Source organism: Onychostoma macrolepis, chromosome 25 (assembly GCF_012432095.1).
Source record: "Onychostoma macrolepis isolate SWU-2019 chromosome 25, ASM1243209v1, whole genome shotgun sequence".
NCBI lineage: Eukaryota > Metazoa > Chordata > Actinopteri > Cypriniformes > Cyprinidae > Onychostoma > Onychostoma macrolepis.
The window spans coordinates 19,580,285-19,597,977 of record NC_081179.1 but is presented as its reverse complement, the minus strand read 5'-3'; the positions used below and the strand labels follow the sequence as shown (position 1 = coordinate 19,597,977).

The window sequence follows — 17,693 nt, the reverse complement described above, 5'->3', positions numbered from 1 at the left end:
ATCTTGACAATTGTAACTAGTGTATATGCACACTAATTATGATGGTTTAACTAGGCAAGGCCTTGGCATTGTGCATTCCTTAAGACTGACTAGTTGTTCATAAAACCAACTGACAAGTCATTTATGAAATGATGTAGGTTGGACATACTGTTCAAGGAACCAAATATTATAGCTTAAGGCTCACACCTTGCAGAACTTCAACCATTAACTTTCTGGTTCCCAGATGTACCAGACACTATGCTACACTACCTTTTCATTTTACATAAGCATAGCAACACTAGCTGTGCCGATCAGAGATATCACCTGTGACCATTATTATTATTATTATTGTTATTATTAGCAGGCTAGTAATGCTATCTAATTAATATTAGGGCTTCCATCATATTTCTTTTTCCGTGTTTTTACAGAGTTGCGCATTATAACCAATCATACACAATTCCGTTGACTTTATGAATGCAGTGGACAATCAGAGGTGTTCAAAATGAATCATCGCTGAAACACCGGAGTTTTATTATTGAGTGTGCACGCGCTCGCTGACTGAATTCTGCTCTCTCTTGAATTCTCTCAACATAAACAACAAAGTGCAGATGTACGTACGATGCAAGTATATGGGATTTATTCATCATACAGTGTAGACAGCTTCACTGATTATAACGGGAGTGAATAAACTCGCACTAGAATCAAGTCAGTGATGATGTTCTTTGTAAATGTTAATAATGTAAATGTTCTTTTCTCTTTTTTTGTAGCTGCTGTTTGAATAACTGAGGAAATTTAAGCATTATAATTAGTATCTTACAATGTTTCTATTAAATTGTTATGTTAAATACAAATTCAGTCATATAAAAATATTTTATATATTTGGTAATAGATTACACAACCATTAGGATGCTTTTAGCCTTACCCTGGAGTTGGTTCACTCTCCAGCCATGAAACTTACTATGAAAGTAAATAAACAATTAAATAAATTAACATGATATTATCGTGTATCGGCAATCTCACAGGCTGACGATAGGACGATATGACTATGGAGCATATTGCCCAACACTAAGCAACACTAAATATTGTCTTACTGACTGTCTCGAGAAAGTCTCTCGCCTCAGTCTTTAAATGGGACACCGTGTATCTAATATGCACATGCCTAGCAACATGAAGATGACAACACAGACCACCTTGTTTAAAGACACATTCCTAAAGAGCAAATCTCCAAATGTATGACTGCACTGGAGACATTACAGTGGAACAAAAAATCTTTGCAGGCCTCGGGACTGGACCCACGCCAAGAGCATCCAGAAACCGCTAACAAAGAAAGGTGTGACGGTAAGAACCCAAGAGACCCCCCATCCCTCCTAGGGTCTTGACTTACAGAAGTACTGTCAGAACACCCACACCCGCTCTTCTGTCAGTCACGCATGGGTCACGTCCACCTAAACGGATCTATTGAGGTTTCATCATTTGATAGACAATTTGTCCTCAGGCATTGAATCTTATGTTCAAGTTTTGTTGTCCCAGAAAGCACATTACACTACTGTAGGAGGAAGGAATTTCTTTGTGTAGAGTCCAGCAAACATGTGACCTAATTAGTCCCTGCGTTTTCGGAGTGTTTCCGTCTTCCCCCGCATGTGTCCAAACACAAAGGTCCAGTGTATGCGCCCACTCGCAGATATGTAGCCTGAAGGCCTTGGCGTAGTTGCAACTACTGTTGTCCTTCCTAGACTTGTCCATCAGTGTGATGGGCCGACAAATGGCATAATGAACTGAATGATCACCATGAAGACAAATAAGCAAACAGTTACTAAGTAAACGTATATCAGATGACTCAAAGCTAAAAAAAATGCTAATCTTCATGTGTTTCTGCATTGGTATCCCTAGAGACTGCATTAACATGACTGTGCAACGTAACATCCTGAAACCAAAGGATTACGGATGAGATGCTGAACTAAAATAGCATTGTCTTCTAACCTACGGCTGTATTTGACGGTGTATTGCTTGAAAATGGATCGCTGACTCATACGCTCGCAAAAAACCACACCCAACCTCTGCCCGGAGGCTTTTTCTGCAGTCATAGTTTCCATGAAAATCTTAACTAGATACCCGCAGGTGGGTTGAGGTAGGTCGTCTCTTATTTCTATTTTCCTTTGACCAGATCAGACAGCAGACCACAAATATTGCGCTTTCATTCCACAGGCCTGCATTTATACAAGGAAGTGGAGGAAGGAAGGGGGTTTTCAAACAGTAACACACTTTTTACCACGTCCCAACAAGCCCTGCGACTGCCTGCAGTGACAACAAATAGAAAACTCCAACTACAAAGGACTTTGAACCAGAAATTGAACTTGAACTTTTTGCCCATCTCTTATGCACAAAACGCACCATCAAATTGCAAGGAATTGTGGGTAGTTGACAGATGATTGCTAAGGTGTTTTGGTGGGTGCCAGGGCATTGCGAAGAAGCTGCTAAAGTGTTCTGAGTGGTTTAGCATGCTGCTATGGTGTTCTAACTTTGCTTCTGAATGTCTTCTTCCTGACTACAGTATATAGTAACCAAAAAACAATATATGAGACAAGTACTATGCCTAAATTCACAGTATTTATAAAGCAGTAGGTGAAAACTACACTGACCTACCATTTCCAACAAGATTCTGAAATGCACCTCCATTGGACACTTTACTATCCCATGAGACCACCTTTTGAGGTCGCTTGGCCTTCATTATCATTTGTATGCCGACGACACGCAGATTTATATACATTCAAAACCTCATGAGCGTCTTGACGTTGCTTATTTGTCTGACTGCATTACTGAGATTAAAACATGGATGGATAATAATTTCTTGTGTTTGAATGGTGGTAAAACTGAAGTTAAGCTTATTGGTTCCCGTCATCAAATTACTAAATCTTGCCATCTGTCCCTGACTCTTGACGGCTCTGTTTTGGAAGTCCAGAGTCGAGTGAGGAGTTATTTTTGATGCAAATCTGTCTTTTGATTGTTTTGTCCAGAGCACTGTTAAAACCTCTTTTTTTTTCTTTTTACCGCAGAAATATCGCAAGACTGCGCCCTATGTTAAATTTTACAGTCGTGGAAATGCTGATAAATTCCTTTGTCGTCTCACAGTTAGACTACTGTAACACTCTTTTAGCTGGAGCTTCTACACTTAAGTTGCAATATGTACAAAATTCAGCCGCCAGGATTTTAACTGGGATTAGCATTGGCAGTCATATTACTCCAGTGTAGATAAGGCTTTCTCTTTCTATGCTCCTGTCCTTTGGAATTCTCTGCCTCTTGACCTTAGGGAAGTTCAGAATTATGATGGTTTTAAAGTTAAACATATGTCATTGATTTTGTATTGCTTTTTATTGTATTTGATTACATTGTGTTCAGTGCTTTGAGAAGCTGCTTTTAAAGGCGCTTTATAAAATAAAGTTTATTATTATTATGAGGCCACAGGAGAGGAGCTGTGAATGCCTGTGAAATGATGGCACCGCTACATGACAACAGCAACACAGTGAATGTAATGCATTCATATTTCATTCATACTGTACCTCATCAAATGTAGTATCAACTCAGTAAACGATTTTGGATGCACCTTAAGTGACTGCTACTGCTAGCATGTTGCTAATGTGTTTTGAGTGGTTAGCATGTTGCTGAGGTGTTTTGAGTGCATGTTAACATATTTCTGAGGTGTTCTAAGTGGCTGCTACCGCTAGCATGTCACTAGCGTGTTTCCGTGGTATTACAAAGCAGTTGCTAAGGTGTTTGTTCTTAACTGATTTTTTTCTTATTTTCTTTCTTAAGAAATCTTGAAAAGAATCTTTCTTTAAAATTGTAAATGAAGTTAGGCTAACCTCCAACTGTCTTTCAAATTATAATCACAACACTTGCTACATATTACTACTTATTAGGAAATGTATGACTTTCAAATACTGGCAAAATGATGAACAACCATGGTAAAACTGATCTAAATGTGTTTATTATTTTATATGTGAATGTTTAAAAAAATGACAAAGCAAAATGTCGAAATGTAAAACTTTACTGTGGTGCTGTAATTGCAACAATCATTAACAAACAGTGAGCCATTGACATCTCATTCATTTCAGTTGTCAGACAAGATAACATTGTACTGTGCTCTGTAAAAAAGGAAAAAAGTAAATGAAAAATCATTTTAAATTTCAATGGGTTGAACTATGGCTCAGGAGCGCAAGCATCATTCAAGCACAACTTTCCTATATGAATCCTGCATTGGAAGTTTTGTACTTTGACCTTAATATTTCCGCTCAAGGAGTCACTCAAACTTCACAACAAAAAAACTTCAGGAAGAGAAAGAAATTTGATGCTCAACTGTACTTGCTCCCAGAAAACCTGAATGAATGTGTTCTTAAAAACAGTTAGATTATATATAAAACAAATAGTGAAATGATCAAATAAATACATTCTCAAATTCAATTGTTCCAAACAAATATACACACTTTCGATTAATCAGTCACACCTTCGTTATTGAACATATCGCACTTAATGCAAGCAACTTCAATGAACTTGAACTTCCCAGAAGGCCTCACGTGTCCCTATTGTGACTGACCTACCCAATGCCCAACAAACAGTCATGAATATGAATATTCTTATTATGGCAAGCCGCTTTAACATTTAATTCTTACAACATACTAGTATCTATTTGCATGCTACTAGTACTTACTCAACAGATACTAGTACACATTTATTAGATACTAGTACTTATTCTAAATGTTACTAGTAAGATTTTTAATTGAAGTCTACAGTGGCCATAACATAAGATGAATAAAAAGGAATTGTGACTTGTAAGATAAGAATTGTTACTAGTACTTTTTATATACTAGTAGTTATTCATTAGGTACTAGTACTCGTTGTACTTATTTTTTTAAATACTAGTACCTATTATTACATTATTCATTATATACTAGCACTTATTGATTGGCTACTGATACGTATTCATTAGATACGTGCGCCTATTAAACAGATACCAGTACTTATTCATTAGATACTAGTACTTATAACAAATGTTACAAGTAAGATTTTTAATTGAACTCTACAGTGGCAATTCTGACTAGTCATAACATCAGACAAGTAAAAAAAGACACTAGAGTCTAAAATACAACTAATGAAGTAACTAATGAATGTATGCATACTTTTTTTATTAGATACTGGTACCTATTTAGGCCCTTGTATCTAATGAAAAATACTAGTAGTCAATAAATATGTACTAGTATCTAACGAATACTTACTAGTAACATTTAAAAATACACTACTCACTATTGTAATACATACTAGTCGGAACTAAATAGTTGATATGTGAATGAAAGGAGGCCTAGTGAAGAACTAGTAGCTAATGAATAAAAACGAATAGCTAATGAGTAAGAACTAGTAGCTAATGAATAAGAACCAGTACTTAATGGAATACATACTAGTAGCTAAAAATAAGTACTAGTTGTATGGAACAGGATACTAGTATGTTTTAAGGATTAAATGTTAAATTGGCTTGCCATAGTCTTATGGCTGATTGTTCATTCTGTTATCGTAGTGCTTTCGCCAATTCTGTTAACTTCATCTAAATCTACACGACGCATTTGGTGTCAGAGCATTGTTTCCTTTGTGTACAATCAAGTTTGTAAACATTTACTCTTCTTTGTATTGTTCTATACAGAAACACTGTTTTGGTTAAATAATAAAACAAGCAAATTTGTGTGGTCAGACGTTCACTTGAAAGCATAATAAAATTGCACTGGTGGACTTCACTGCCTTTTCGCTTCTTTTTCCCCCTTTTTGGCATCAGTATTAAGGCCCGGTGTATAAATGGAAGAGGAGTTTGTGGGAAACACGCACACAGACACACAAACCCATTCAACTGCATTCAAATATGCCACAAATACATGACCTATATTGCAGAGAAAGGGAAGTACGTAGGAAAGAGGGAACACGTCAGTTACAGAGAGTGGCAGTACAGTGTTTTACATCCACTCTGAAATGATTATCGGTCATATTCATTAAAACAAGAGTCTCTTTCTCTCTAATTGAAGTGCTTAGTGCTTGATGGTGCGGCTACGGTCGGTAGCAACATCGCGACGGGGCATTCAAGGGGCTGTGTGACGGTGATGGTTTGGCTGTGTTTATTGCTAGGCGATGGTCGCTAGGTGACAGCATCTCAAGTGAAGACGTAGTTGATGAGTAGCTGGAAGAGCAACAGCATGCAGAGGATGAGACAGTGGCGGCCGCTCAAGGACTTGCTCTCCTCCGCCATCTTGTGCCGCGTGATCTGACGTCCCAGTGCACTCAGGTTTCTGAAAATAAAGGGATCAGTGTGATTAATATACGATATTGAATAGCAGAGAAACATATAGTTATTATGCCATCGGTAATGATAAATACAGTATATCTCAGGCTGTACTTGCCTCTGGATGTCCTGCTGTGTTTTCTGTATAGCTGCTACCGAGGCCTCTATGAGGGCGATGTCCTTCACTTCTTTTGTGCATCTCGCACACTGGTTCATAAAGCCTGAGGAAGTCAAAATGAGATTAATAAAAATCTGAAGACTTGAACTGTTTTTGAATTTTATTTAAAAAAAATACATTTTATTTAATAATACATTTATTTATTTTATTATTAATTATTTTATAATAAATTATTTTTAAATCTTTTATTTTTTTGCCTTTGTATTTCATTATCATATAATTTCTATTTTATAATTTTTTTTATAATATGGCTTTTACAATGAATATTTTCATTTTACAAGAGTTTTGTGTTTTATTTTATTTTATTTAAAAATACATATTTATTTTAGAATAAACAGTTTGTTTTAGAATAAGTGTTATTTTAATTATTTAGATATATATATATATATATATATATATATATATATATATTTTTTTTTTTTATAACATTTTTTTATTTTTTTATTTATTTGAATACACATTTATTTTAGAACAAACTGTTTCATTTTAGAATAAATTGTTTTATTTTATCTGAGTTTTTTACTCCGTATTAACAGCATGTGCACGTGTGGCTGATTAGACAAACACCCGACGTTTAATAACTTTTGTATAGGTACTTATAAGTCCAAATTGTTTGTATAGGTGCAGCTAGTTTAGTCCGTTACAGTCAAGTGGATCTAAGACATATAAAGCACAAAGCGGATAGTTGAAGTTTGAAAATCTGATTGGATTAGTCACATCTGAAGCTTTTGTAACAGTCTACTGCCAGACTGATTAACTATTTTAATTGCCGGAAGAACTATTTATTCATCTCTCAGAATGCAGCTGTGTTTGCATATGGCTTGATGACTGGCCTTCGTTGTCGGATGACTCATGGTTGGGTTCTGGTGTGCTGCTGCTGCTCTCTGTGTTCTGACTGCAGCTGGACGGCTGGCTGCTCGACTTCCTGTGTTTGCCATTCACCCGCACCTGACGAACACACATGTGTGTCACCAAACACACCCTGAAGGGCCAGCAGGTCACCTACATGAACACTAGGAACCTGTGGGACTCACCTTCTGCTGTGCAGCCCAGTTCTGGCTGTAAGAGAAGTTCCTGTGCTGGCGCTGGGATTTCTCTTTTGTCTGGATGACGCCGTCTTTCTCAAACTGCACCAGACAGTGGTCCGGATCCCACGGCTTAGTGCTGAGAACAGGATATTATTAGTTACTGGAACACTGCCAAATTTGTGGAATTGTAATTTGTATTTATTGATATAAAAATGCTTGAAAAAAAGCAATGATTTACACATTTTAAGATTCAAATATTAAAAATAATAAATGAAAATGAACTTATTAATGTTGATTTATAAAATAAATTAAATTCATAAAAATAAATTAAATATACACCATTTTCTATAATATTATAGTTAATAATAATAATAATAATAATATGTAATAAAAGCATATACATAATTGAAAATTAGGGTATCGGTTAATTTTGCTTTTATATAATTTTTCTGTAGCATTTGTGTATGATAATTAATAAGCGTCTATATATGAAAACAAAACACACACACACACACTATAAATTAATATTCATAAAAATAAATACAAATATATATATATATATATATATATATATATATATATATATATATATATATATATATATATATATATATATATATATATATATATATAACAATATAGTATAACAACATTATAGTATTTACTACTACTACTACTACTACTACTAATAATAATAATAATAATAAGTAATAAAACCCATACACCACTGAAAATTAGGGTATCAGTTAATTTTGCCTCTAGCATTTTTCTGTAGCATTTGTGTATGATAATTAATAAACACCTATAGATGACAAATAATAAAACACACACACACACACACACACACACACACACACACACACATAAAAGATATATGATTGTATATAAATATTAATAACATAGTATTTACTACTACTACTACTACTAATAAATAGTATTATTATTAACAATTCATAATTTAATATCATCTTATATAATAAAAGGTGTAACACTTCATAGTAAGGTGACATTTGATAACATTAGTTATTGCATTACCTAACATTATCTATTAATGCGCAGTACATGTGTTACGGTATTTATTAATCTTTGTTAACATTCATTAACGGTTCATTTTTAATCATTAGCAGACAAAATGTTTGATTTTAATAATTTACTAAAAACAAAACAATGAACTAAGGTTAAGCCTTACAAGTATTTTTCATTGTTAGTTCATGTGAACTAATGCAGATAACCAATGTTAACTAATTTAACCTTACTGTTAAGTGTTACCAAAAAAAAAATATATATATATATATATAAAAATATAAATTGGGCAATCAGTTAACTTGGCTTTAAAGCACATTATATGTCTGTATTGTGTGTGTATGGTAATTAATAAGAGCCTTGGTGTGGTCTTGTGGACGTACTCGACGTATTTGTAGTGCCATTCATTGGTGTCGGTGTTGAAGGTGAAGAGTCGTGGGTTCCAGGGCCGCTCGGCTCGCTCTCGGGCCTCCTGCCGCTGAGCCTCTTCCAGCACAAACTTCTCCTGTGTGGCTCTCATCTGGTCTTTATCGTTAATCGCTCTGGTCACATGCTGCCACAGCCTGCAGGAACACACATTACTGTTCAGTCACAGCACATTTCACAGCTCTTTGACGTGCTATAATATCAACCAGAACATTAAGGTCATATTTAATGATGCTATGCAAAGTTGATTTAGAGGTCAAGATTCAAGAGATTCATAGTCTTCAACAAGGTTTGACGGTTAGCGTTAGCAGTTCACACCTGCTGGTAGATCCTGTAACTACACCAAAAACATCCTTCCCCACTGACAGTCATGTATTTTGACAATACTTATGCTAATATTTCATTTCATTATTGAACATGTTTTACCAGAGCTTGAGTTTTTTGAAGAGCCAGTGAAGAGAAAGTGAAACAAATTTATGGTTTTTATTTTTAACAAAAATAGCTTAGAAATAAAAAGTAATAATTTAAAAATGTTAAGAATGAAAGGTATATTAAAATATACAAACAATACATGAAATGATATATGAAGAGTTCATTTGCAAAAACAGATAACTCCATTTTTAACAATTTTCAAAAATCAAGATTTTTCATTGTGCTTTCCAATTAATCTCAATTAAACTGCAGTTGTTTTTTAATTAGATTAAAAAATAACTAAAAAATACAGCTAACTAAAACAACAGAACACAATAAAAACATGATAACATAATAAAAAACATGATTTTTGAACATTTAAAAAATGTATCTGTTAAATTTTAAAATTTATCTGTTTTTGAAAATAAACTCTTCATATATATATATATATATATATATATATATATATATATATATATATATATATATATATATATATATATTTTTTTTTTTTTTTTAAATTATTTTATGTATATTTTAATATACCAATTACTTATTTAATTGATGTATTGGTAGGTGTGTGTGTACAAATACACGCACACACACACATCAATTAAATGAGTAATTTGTATTTTATTTTATAATATTGTTTGTTTTCTTTAAGATTCTATAAAAATGTTTTGTTTTAGAATAATATGTACACACACACACACCAATACATCAATTAAATAAGTAATACATGAAATTGGTAATATATATATATATATATATATATAATAAATTAAAAAATATTACAATACATAATATATACATATTATAATATATAATAATAAATAGTATAATATATAGTATAATACTGTAATATACACATATTATAATGTATACTAATGATCATGATTATGATGAGCATTATTATTATTATTATATTTATTATTATTATTATTATTATTATTAATAATATATAAAATTATATAAAAACAAAAAACTCAAATAAATGAAAAAGTAATTAAAATAAATAAAACATAAAAAAAAAAACGTATGGTAAATCACAAATAAACTTGCATATGGATAATCTACACTAGTCAACATTTGAAGTGAATCAAAACCTTTTATCAAAGTTGTCCTAAAACAAAAATGTGTTCTTGTCTTAGGACTAATTTGAAGAACTTTTTTGAACTATATTTTGCAGCTCTCTCGTCCCCAGTTGTCTTTAACCCTTCGGGTTCTGAATGTGTTTGTGCACCTCTCAGACTCGAACGCCTCCTGCTGGTCCATCTGCACCACCTGTCTCTTCAGCCGCTGTCTGCGTATGTCTGGACCGGGGTTCCACAGCACCTCCTGCTGGCCCGTCCTCTTCTCAGTCAGGTGCACTTTACTGTCCTGCAGAAAGATTTGGATTTCAAACACGTCTGTGAGATCATGTGCCGTCAACCGCTCTGATAAGCAATCTCGTAACTTGTGCGCTTAAGTTTTGCCTCCATTTCCCCCACAGGAATCAATCAAGTCCTGTCTTATCTTCTCTTATCTTTGAAGAGACACTTGAAGGATTACGTTTGCCACATCTTCCTGTAAGCTACTGATGAAACAAGCCAAAATACAAAATACTGAGAGTTTATAAACAAAATTTATTATTTTAAAATAAACATTCTTACTTAATTAACAAGCTTTTTTATTTTAGAATAGATATATTTTAGATTTTTAGATTAAATTATGATTATATAATTTTAGAATATTGTTAATGTGTATATTATATATATATATATATATATATATATATATATATATATATATATATGTTTGTTTTTATATAACATAAATGTTTCTGATATGACTTTTCTTTTATGATTGTCTGAAATGATTCTTACCCAGTGCCCGTCTACTGTAGCCAGAACGTCTTCCCCCATACGGATCTTTCCAGAAATCTGGTTAACGTTGCAAGAGCTGCCAAGAAAAGGCTGGAAAAGAGAAAAAGACAACAGTTGTGTGATTATAATTAAAAAAATAAATAAGTTGCATAATTAGATTTGGGACTTACCTTCAATTTGTATTCAAGTTCTGTGTAACATTGTGTTTTTTCACACTCAATGGTGATTTTCCCGCCAAGTTCTAATGTCATTGTACCATACAGAATCCCTGTAAGAAAGACACAATTTCCATGCATTAATGTTTCACATTAACATTGACAGTTATTATTTATGTGTGTATGTGTATAAAACAATTAAAAATATATAGTATTTAGTAAAATTAATAATAAAAACAACCTAAATAAATACATCAATTTAAAAAAGTAATATTACATTTTAGAATAAATTATGATTTTTATTTTATTTTATAATTTTGTTTGTTTTCTTTAAGATTCTAGAAAAAAAGTGTTTTGTTTTAAAATATTTTGTTTAAAAAATAATGTTGACAGTTTTCTTATTATTTACCTAATTTCATTGCAAATAATAAAAATGTTTATTAATGTTAATATTAGCACATGTTTTTGGAATTAAATGAGTTAAATAATAACAAAATGTAGGATTTGTTTTTTGATGTTAAAGAATAAATACTTTTTTTATTATTTGTGGGTGTACTATTTTTTTTACTAATATACTATATATATAAGGCATAATTTAAAATTCAGCACATTATTTAATTATGAAATTTAGGGTCCATCACCTTTACAGTGAGCGTACGGCATTGTGATGATATACTCTTCATCTCGTGAGAGAAACATGAGTCTGGCCTTTCCATCGAGTATAGCAGACAGCGAGTTCCCTTTAAGAAATCACACTGAACTTATAACCAGCATCACAACAAAAGCACATAGGCTGTGTATGAAAATCACTGCATGTCTGTATTTGAACTGCTGCATGAACGTTATATACCATAAAACTTGGATTTGGCCAGAATACTTCCACTAATGCAGAATCCGTCCTTCCTATTGCTGATGTAGAAAGCCGAAACGGGAGGGTGATGAGAAACCTGAAAGTGCAAAAGTCAACTGCTTATCACGCGAGCATATCGGTTTCCATTGTTATTGCAAACAGAGACTGTCGTCATGTTTACATTGTATGCAGAGGAAGAAGACTAAACACTTCACAATGCAGACATTTACACAACCAGAAAGTGTCCAGAAACTTCAGTATATTGTTTTAAAATACAATGTCAGATATTTTAATTGTAATTGTAGAGTCTCACCTGCTCTGCGATGTAAAATGTACAGCTGTCTGTTTGTGGATGCAGCCAGCAGCATCGAAACATCTCTCCTAGAATAGGGTTGTACGGTTTCTTCAGCCCCTGAAAGACATTCGAGAAACACAATTAGTGTAAATATAAACCATACGCACGCCCTAATGATAAATACATGTCTTCAGAAGTATACACTACTGTTCCGTTTTTTTTTTTTTTTTTTTTAAGGAAATTAATAATCTATCTAGCAAGGATGCATTAAGTGAAAGTAACGACATTTATAATGTTACAAAATAAAAACAATAATAATAATGTATCAGAAGAACAAATAAATGCCGTTCCTATGAACTTTCTTTTCATCAAAAAATGGTCACAAATTTGTCACAGCTTCCACAAAAATATTAAGCTTAAATTAATTTGTTACATTTTTTACATTGATAATAATAATACATGTTTATATAGCACTAGATCAGCATATGAGAATGATTTCTGAAGGATCATGTGACTCCGAAGACTGGAGTAATTCAGATCTGCATAACAGGAATAAATTACTTACTAATATATATTAAATTATAAAACAGTTCTTTTAAATGGTAATAATAAACTGTTCTACTGTATTTTTGATGAGCCTTATTTCAAACACATTAAATAAATCTTACCAACCCCAAACATTTAAACAATATATTTTGGTGTTTCCAGTTAATTTTTAAACATTTTATATTTTATTTAATAACAAATGTAATGTTTTATTTTTATAATAAATATAATGTTTTGTTTTATAATAATTACATTGTTTTATATATATATATATATATATATATATATATATATATATATATTTATTATTTTAGAATAGCTTTATTTTAGAATAAATATTGTTTATTCTGTGCTGTTCTTTTGAACTTACTTTCTAATTCCTCACAGTTTCCACAAAAATTATAAAGTGCCATTTTAGGATGATGATTCTGAAGGACTCAAGAATGTGACATTGAAAAATAATATTATAATAATTTATAAATTACATGGAAAATGTATTAAAATGGAAAATGGTTATGTTACATTATAATATTACACAATATTATTGTTTTTACTGTTTTCAATCAAAAAAATGCCACCCTGGTGAGCTTAAGAGAATTCATTAAAAACATTTAAAAACTTGTGAACGGTTGTATATTTGAGTGTTTTTGTCCAGTTATTTTAATGTGATATCTCAAAATATGCTTAAAAATCATGTATGGAAACCTGGCTACTGTGAATTGGCTCATGATTCTCGATCTACAAGCGAGCACTTCACCCAACTCACCTTTGGTTTCTTGTAGAAGCCTGACAGATACCAGCGCAAGACCTGCTTCATCCTGCTGTACGGGCTCTCCTCCATCACAGCCCTGAAACACAAATATATACCTTTATCTCTTCTCCAACAAACCCAATGAAAGCTAAACCGCTAGTCTCAGTAAAGTGTGTCTGCTTGCAGTAGTGTTGATAATGAGGTGCTCACTGGGACAGCAGGTCGGCATGATAGTAGTAATCCGACAGCTTGTCCAGAAATGAACGTGGCTCCAGGATAAACGTCGGCAAAACTACTTTAGACAGGTCCATCCCTGGCCTCAGCTGCTTCAGGAGAGTCCAAATCAAACCCTTATTCTCCTCAGAGACCGTCTCCACCTGTGACGACTCGCCAGCCTGTGGTCACAACAGAAGATATATCTTAATATACCTTGAATGCAATGCATTTTGGATAAAAGCATCTGCTAAATGCATAAACGCAAATGTACCTATTGTCATTCATGTTCTTCTAAATAAAAGTTGCTGGTGTTATTGACTGATTTAAAGGTGCTCCAATCAATTTTTCATTCATTGGCCAATACTACACTACTCTTTGACTTTATACTGACCCCTGTTGGTGTGGATGTAGAATCACTTTTGTTAAAGGGATAGTTCACCCAAAAAATGAAAATTCTGTCATTAATTACTCACCCTCATGTCGTTCCAAACCTGTAAGACCTTTGTCCATCTTCGGAACACAAATTAAGATATTTCTGATGAAATCCGAGAGCTCTCTGACCCTCCATAGACAGCAAGGATACTACCACGATCAAGGCACAGAAACGTAGCAAGGACATCAGTAAAATAGTCCATGTGACATCAGGGGTTCAACTGTAATTTTACGAAGCTGCGAGAATACTTTTTTGAGCGCAAAGAAAACAATAGTAACATAATTTATTCAGAAATTCTCCCCGAGTTACTGTCTTCTGCCATTTTGGAGAGTACCCCAGAACGTAATCAACATAATCAGTGTTGTTTACGTTCAGTAGACGGCATGCACATGCTGAACGTAAACAACGTGGATTACGTTCTGGTGTACTCTCCAAAATGGCGGAAGACTGATGTCCTTGCTACGTTTCTGTGCCTTGATCATGGTAGTATCCTTGCTGTCTATGGGAGGGTCAGAGAGCTCTCAGATTTCATCAAAAAATATCTTAATTTGTGTTGAGGGTGAGCAATTAATGACAGAATTTTCATTTTTGGGTGAACTGTCCCTTTAACAATGCAGTCATGGAAATGCCATATTCACAAGCATGATTGACTTATTCTGCAACTAGAAGTGTTCAATATTTGGGGCTTAGTAAAATAAAGTGAGTAGTATTTGGCTGGTCATGTGGTCTTAAAATGGCTGTCACCATGAAGCAGACCACCCTATGTAGAATAAAACAGCTATTTCTAGAACAAAGGACTAATTTATAAAACACACATTTGATCAGACTTGATCCTAAATTCTATGGTTTTCCACCTAGGTTAAAAGTGATGAAAGAAATCGGGATTTAAAGGCAAAAACAGACATGAAAATGTTTTTATGTCATATATACCGGAATCTATTTATCTCATATATACCAGTAATTAAAATAATCCAACATTGTTTATTAATATGTTTAGATAAATGGACAATCACAATATGCATTTATATTATATCAATATATAAACTGTTTTTTTATATAATTACAGCGTGAAAAAATATACAGTACCTTGAAAAAAAAAAAATTCACTCTAATTTAAGCAATTCATAAAGTCAGATGCATTTAGGAACATTTTTTGTACATATGGATGGATGTTTTATAAATTGCTCGTAGCCTAAAATATCAGAAATATATCAGAATTTTGTGAATCTCTGGTTGAATGACCTGAGGTTAATGTCAATAATCAGTCAAAAAAAAAAAAAATAAATAAATACTATATACACACACACACACATATAAAACACATATATATACACATACATATAGTTTTTTGTTAGATTTTTTTTTCTAAAAATGTTTTTCTAGATCAGACAATAATTCAATAGCCTAATTGTTCAAGGCTATATTAAATGTTTAATTGCAATATCCTTATTTTATTCAGAGAATAACAAATATTTGGGCAAAGAATGTTTGAGGATATTTCACGTTTATGACAGTTTAGTCATATCGCAGTTTATGCAAATAGTTTTGGTACCAAAAACTGTATCATTTATACTTTCACGTCATTTAATCGCACTGTATCTGATGTGAACAGTTTGGTGCCAAAATCTTTCTGTCAATATTTTCAGTTTAGTCCTACAGTAGTTTATGCAAATAACTTTTTTGACAGAAATTGTTTGCAAGTAATTCATGCATTCAAGTCATTTAGGTGCATAGTACCTGATATGAATGGTTTTATGTTTTATGAATGCTCAATTGTTATTTTTTTTTACAGAACAACAAAAATTTGACCAATATTTCATGCTTTTAAACTAGTCATATTGTAATTTATGCAAATAATTTCTCAAAAAAGTTTAAATCAGCCAATAATTTGCACCCATTTTTCATGAACCACAAAATGTTTGCTGAATAACAATCCATCATCGAATTGTTGCATTGTTTCATGCCGATTCATAAGTCCTGTTCATTTCTTTAGGTTTAAAACATTTTAAGCCGAAAAAAGTACTCCGTGAACCTTTCAATTGATTAACACACAATTTTTCTTTGTTTTAGCATGTCTTCATCGACATGACCCTGTTTAACACATCACTGCATAACCGAAACATAATTAACTAGTTCTGCTTAGACAAAGCAGTTCATTCAGACCAAACAGACACTGTGATAAACTTATCACCTCTCCCATCTCTTCATGGGCTTCTTCAACAAACACCGTGGCCTGCAGGCACACGTCATCCGATTGGTCCATATCACTCTCCTCCGTCAGTCTGCCTCCGTTCTCATTGGCTGCATTGTCCGAGTCTTCATGCGCCTCCCTCTCTGATTTGTCCGAGTTGGCATCATTCTCCATATGGTTTTCCAACATGGAGTCATTCAAACTTTAACAAAAGCACACAAACAAATGACCATGTGAGATATGATTCAGATGCATTTTCTGCAATTATTTTCATTCTTATTATTTATTCTTTAATTGTTCTTAAAAAAAAATTATGATTTTCTTTAACATTAATCGTTCGTTCTGCTTTATTTCAGTGAGATTTATTATTGTGTTCACATTCAAAGTCCATCCAGATCAGTTGCCAAAGCAACAAACCACATGATGATCATCTTCGCGAGTAATTTGAATGACAGTGCTGTCACCATGGTCACAAGAGGTTCATTATAGGAGCGTGAACGTTATTTTCAAAATTTCTGCCATAGGCAATGAACCTCTACAGAGAAATATGAATCTTTTGGCTGGTAAAAGAATCTTGGATTAATAATCTGAACATGAGCGTGACATTGAATCATCTCTTTGTGTCCACCACACACAGAGATCACAGGAAAACCAGCTTCTGCCCTGCGTCACCAGCTGTCAGCAAGAACGACCAGCGAGCCAAGCAAAAAACGAGTCCTTACCTTGCCAAGAATATATTATTCCTGAAACTCCAAAGACCGGTAAACAAAAAATGAGAGAACCTCAGAAAAAGTCTTTGTTTACAGTCGAAACACAGTGATTTTCCTCTTTAGCTCCTGTCTGGATTGGTGTTTGCACAGGAAAGCTCTGCAGTAACGTGTTTTCCAAAGCTGTTTTTCCTGCTTCACAAGCTTGTCTGACGCGCTTGTCCAAGAGTGTGTGTGTGTGTGTTTGTGCTGATGGTGGTGTTGGGTTTACATTCTCCTCATCTCTTCCTGCTCCTCTGCCTATCACGTAAACCTGTAGGGCA

The 17,693-nt window shown here is 33.3% G+C and overlaps 1 protein-coding gene across 1 annotated transcript in view; it reads right to left on the bottom strand.

Moving 5' to 3' along the window:
* Positions 1–4,008: 4,008 nt before the first annotated feature.
* Positions 4,009–17,693, bottom strand: part of osbpl5 (oxysterol binding protein-like 5) — a 54,084-nt gene continuing 40,399 nt past the window's right edge. Inside the window, exons 9-22 of the mRNA XM_058767325.1 lie at positions 16,664–16,865; positions 14,034–14,218; positions 13,839–13,920; positions 12,545–12,643; positions 12,232–12,328; positions 12,023–12,121; positions 11,397–11,494; positions 11,227–11,316; positions 10,605–10,741; positions 8,908–9,087; positions 7,508–7,637; positions 7,307–7,421; positions 6,414–6,516; positions 4,009–6,302 (exon numbers count right to left, since the gene is read on the bottom strand). Of these exons, the coding sequence (XP_058623308.1) occupies positions 6,167–6,302; positions 6,414–6,516; positions 7,307–7,421; positions 7,508–7,637; positions 8,908–9,087; positions 10,605–10,741; positions 11,227–11,316; positions 11,397–11,494; positions 12,023–12,121; positions 12,232–12,328; positions 12,545–12,643; positions 13,839–13,920; positions 14,034–14,218; positions 16,664–16,865 (1,753 nt within the window). The 3' untranslated portion in view covers positions 4,009–6,166. The remainder of the gene's footprint in view (positions 6,303–6,413; positions 6,517–7,306; positions 7,422–7,507; positions 7,638–8,907; positions 9,088–10,604; positions 10,742–11,226; positions 11,317–11,396; positions 11,495–12,022; positions 12,122–12,231; positions 12,329–12,544; positions 12,644–13,838; positions 13,921–14,033; positions 14,219–16,663; positions 16,866–17,693) is intronic.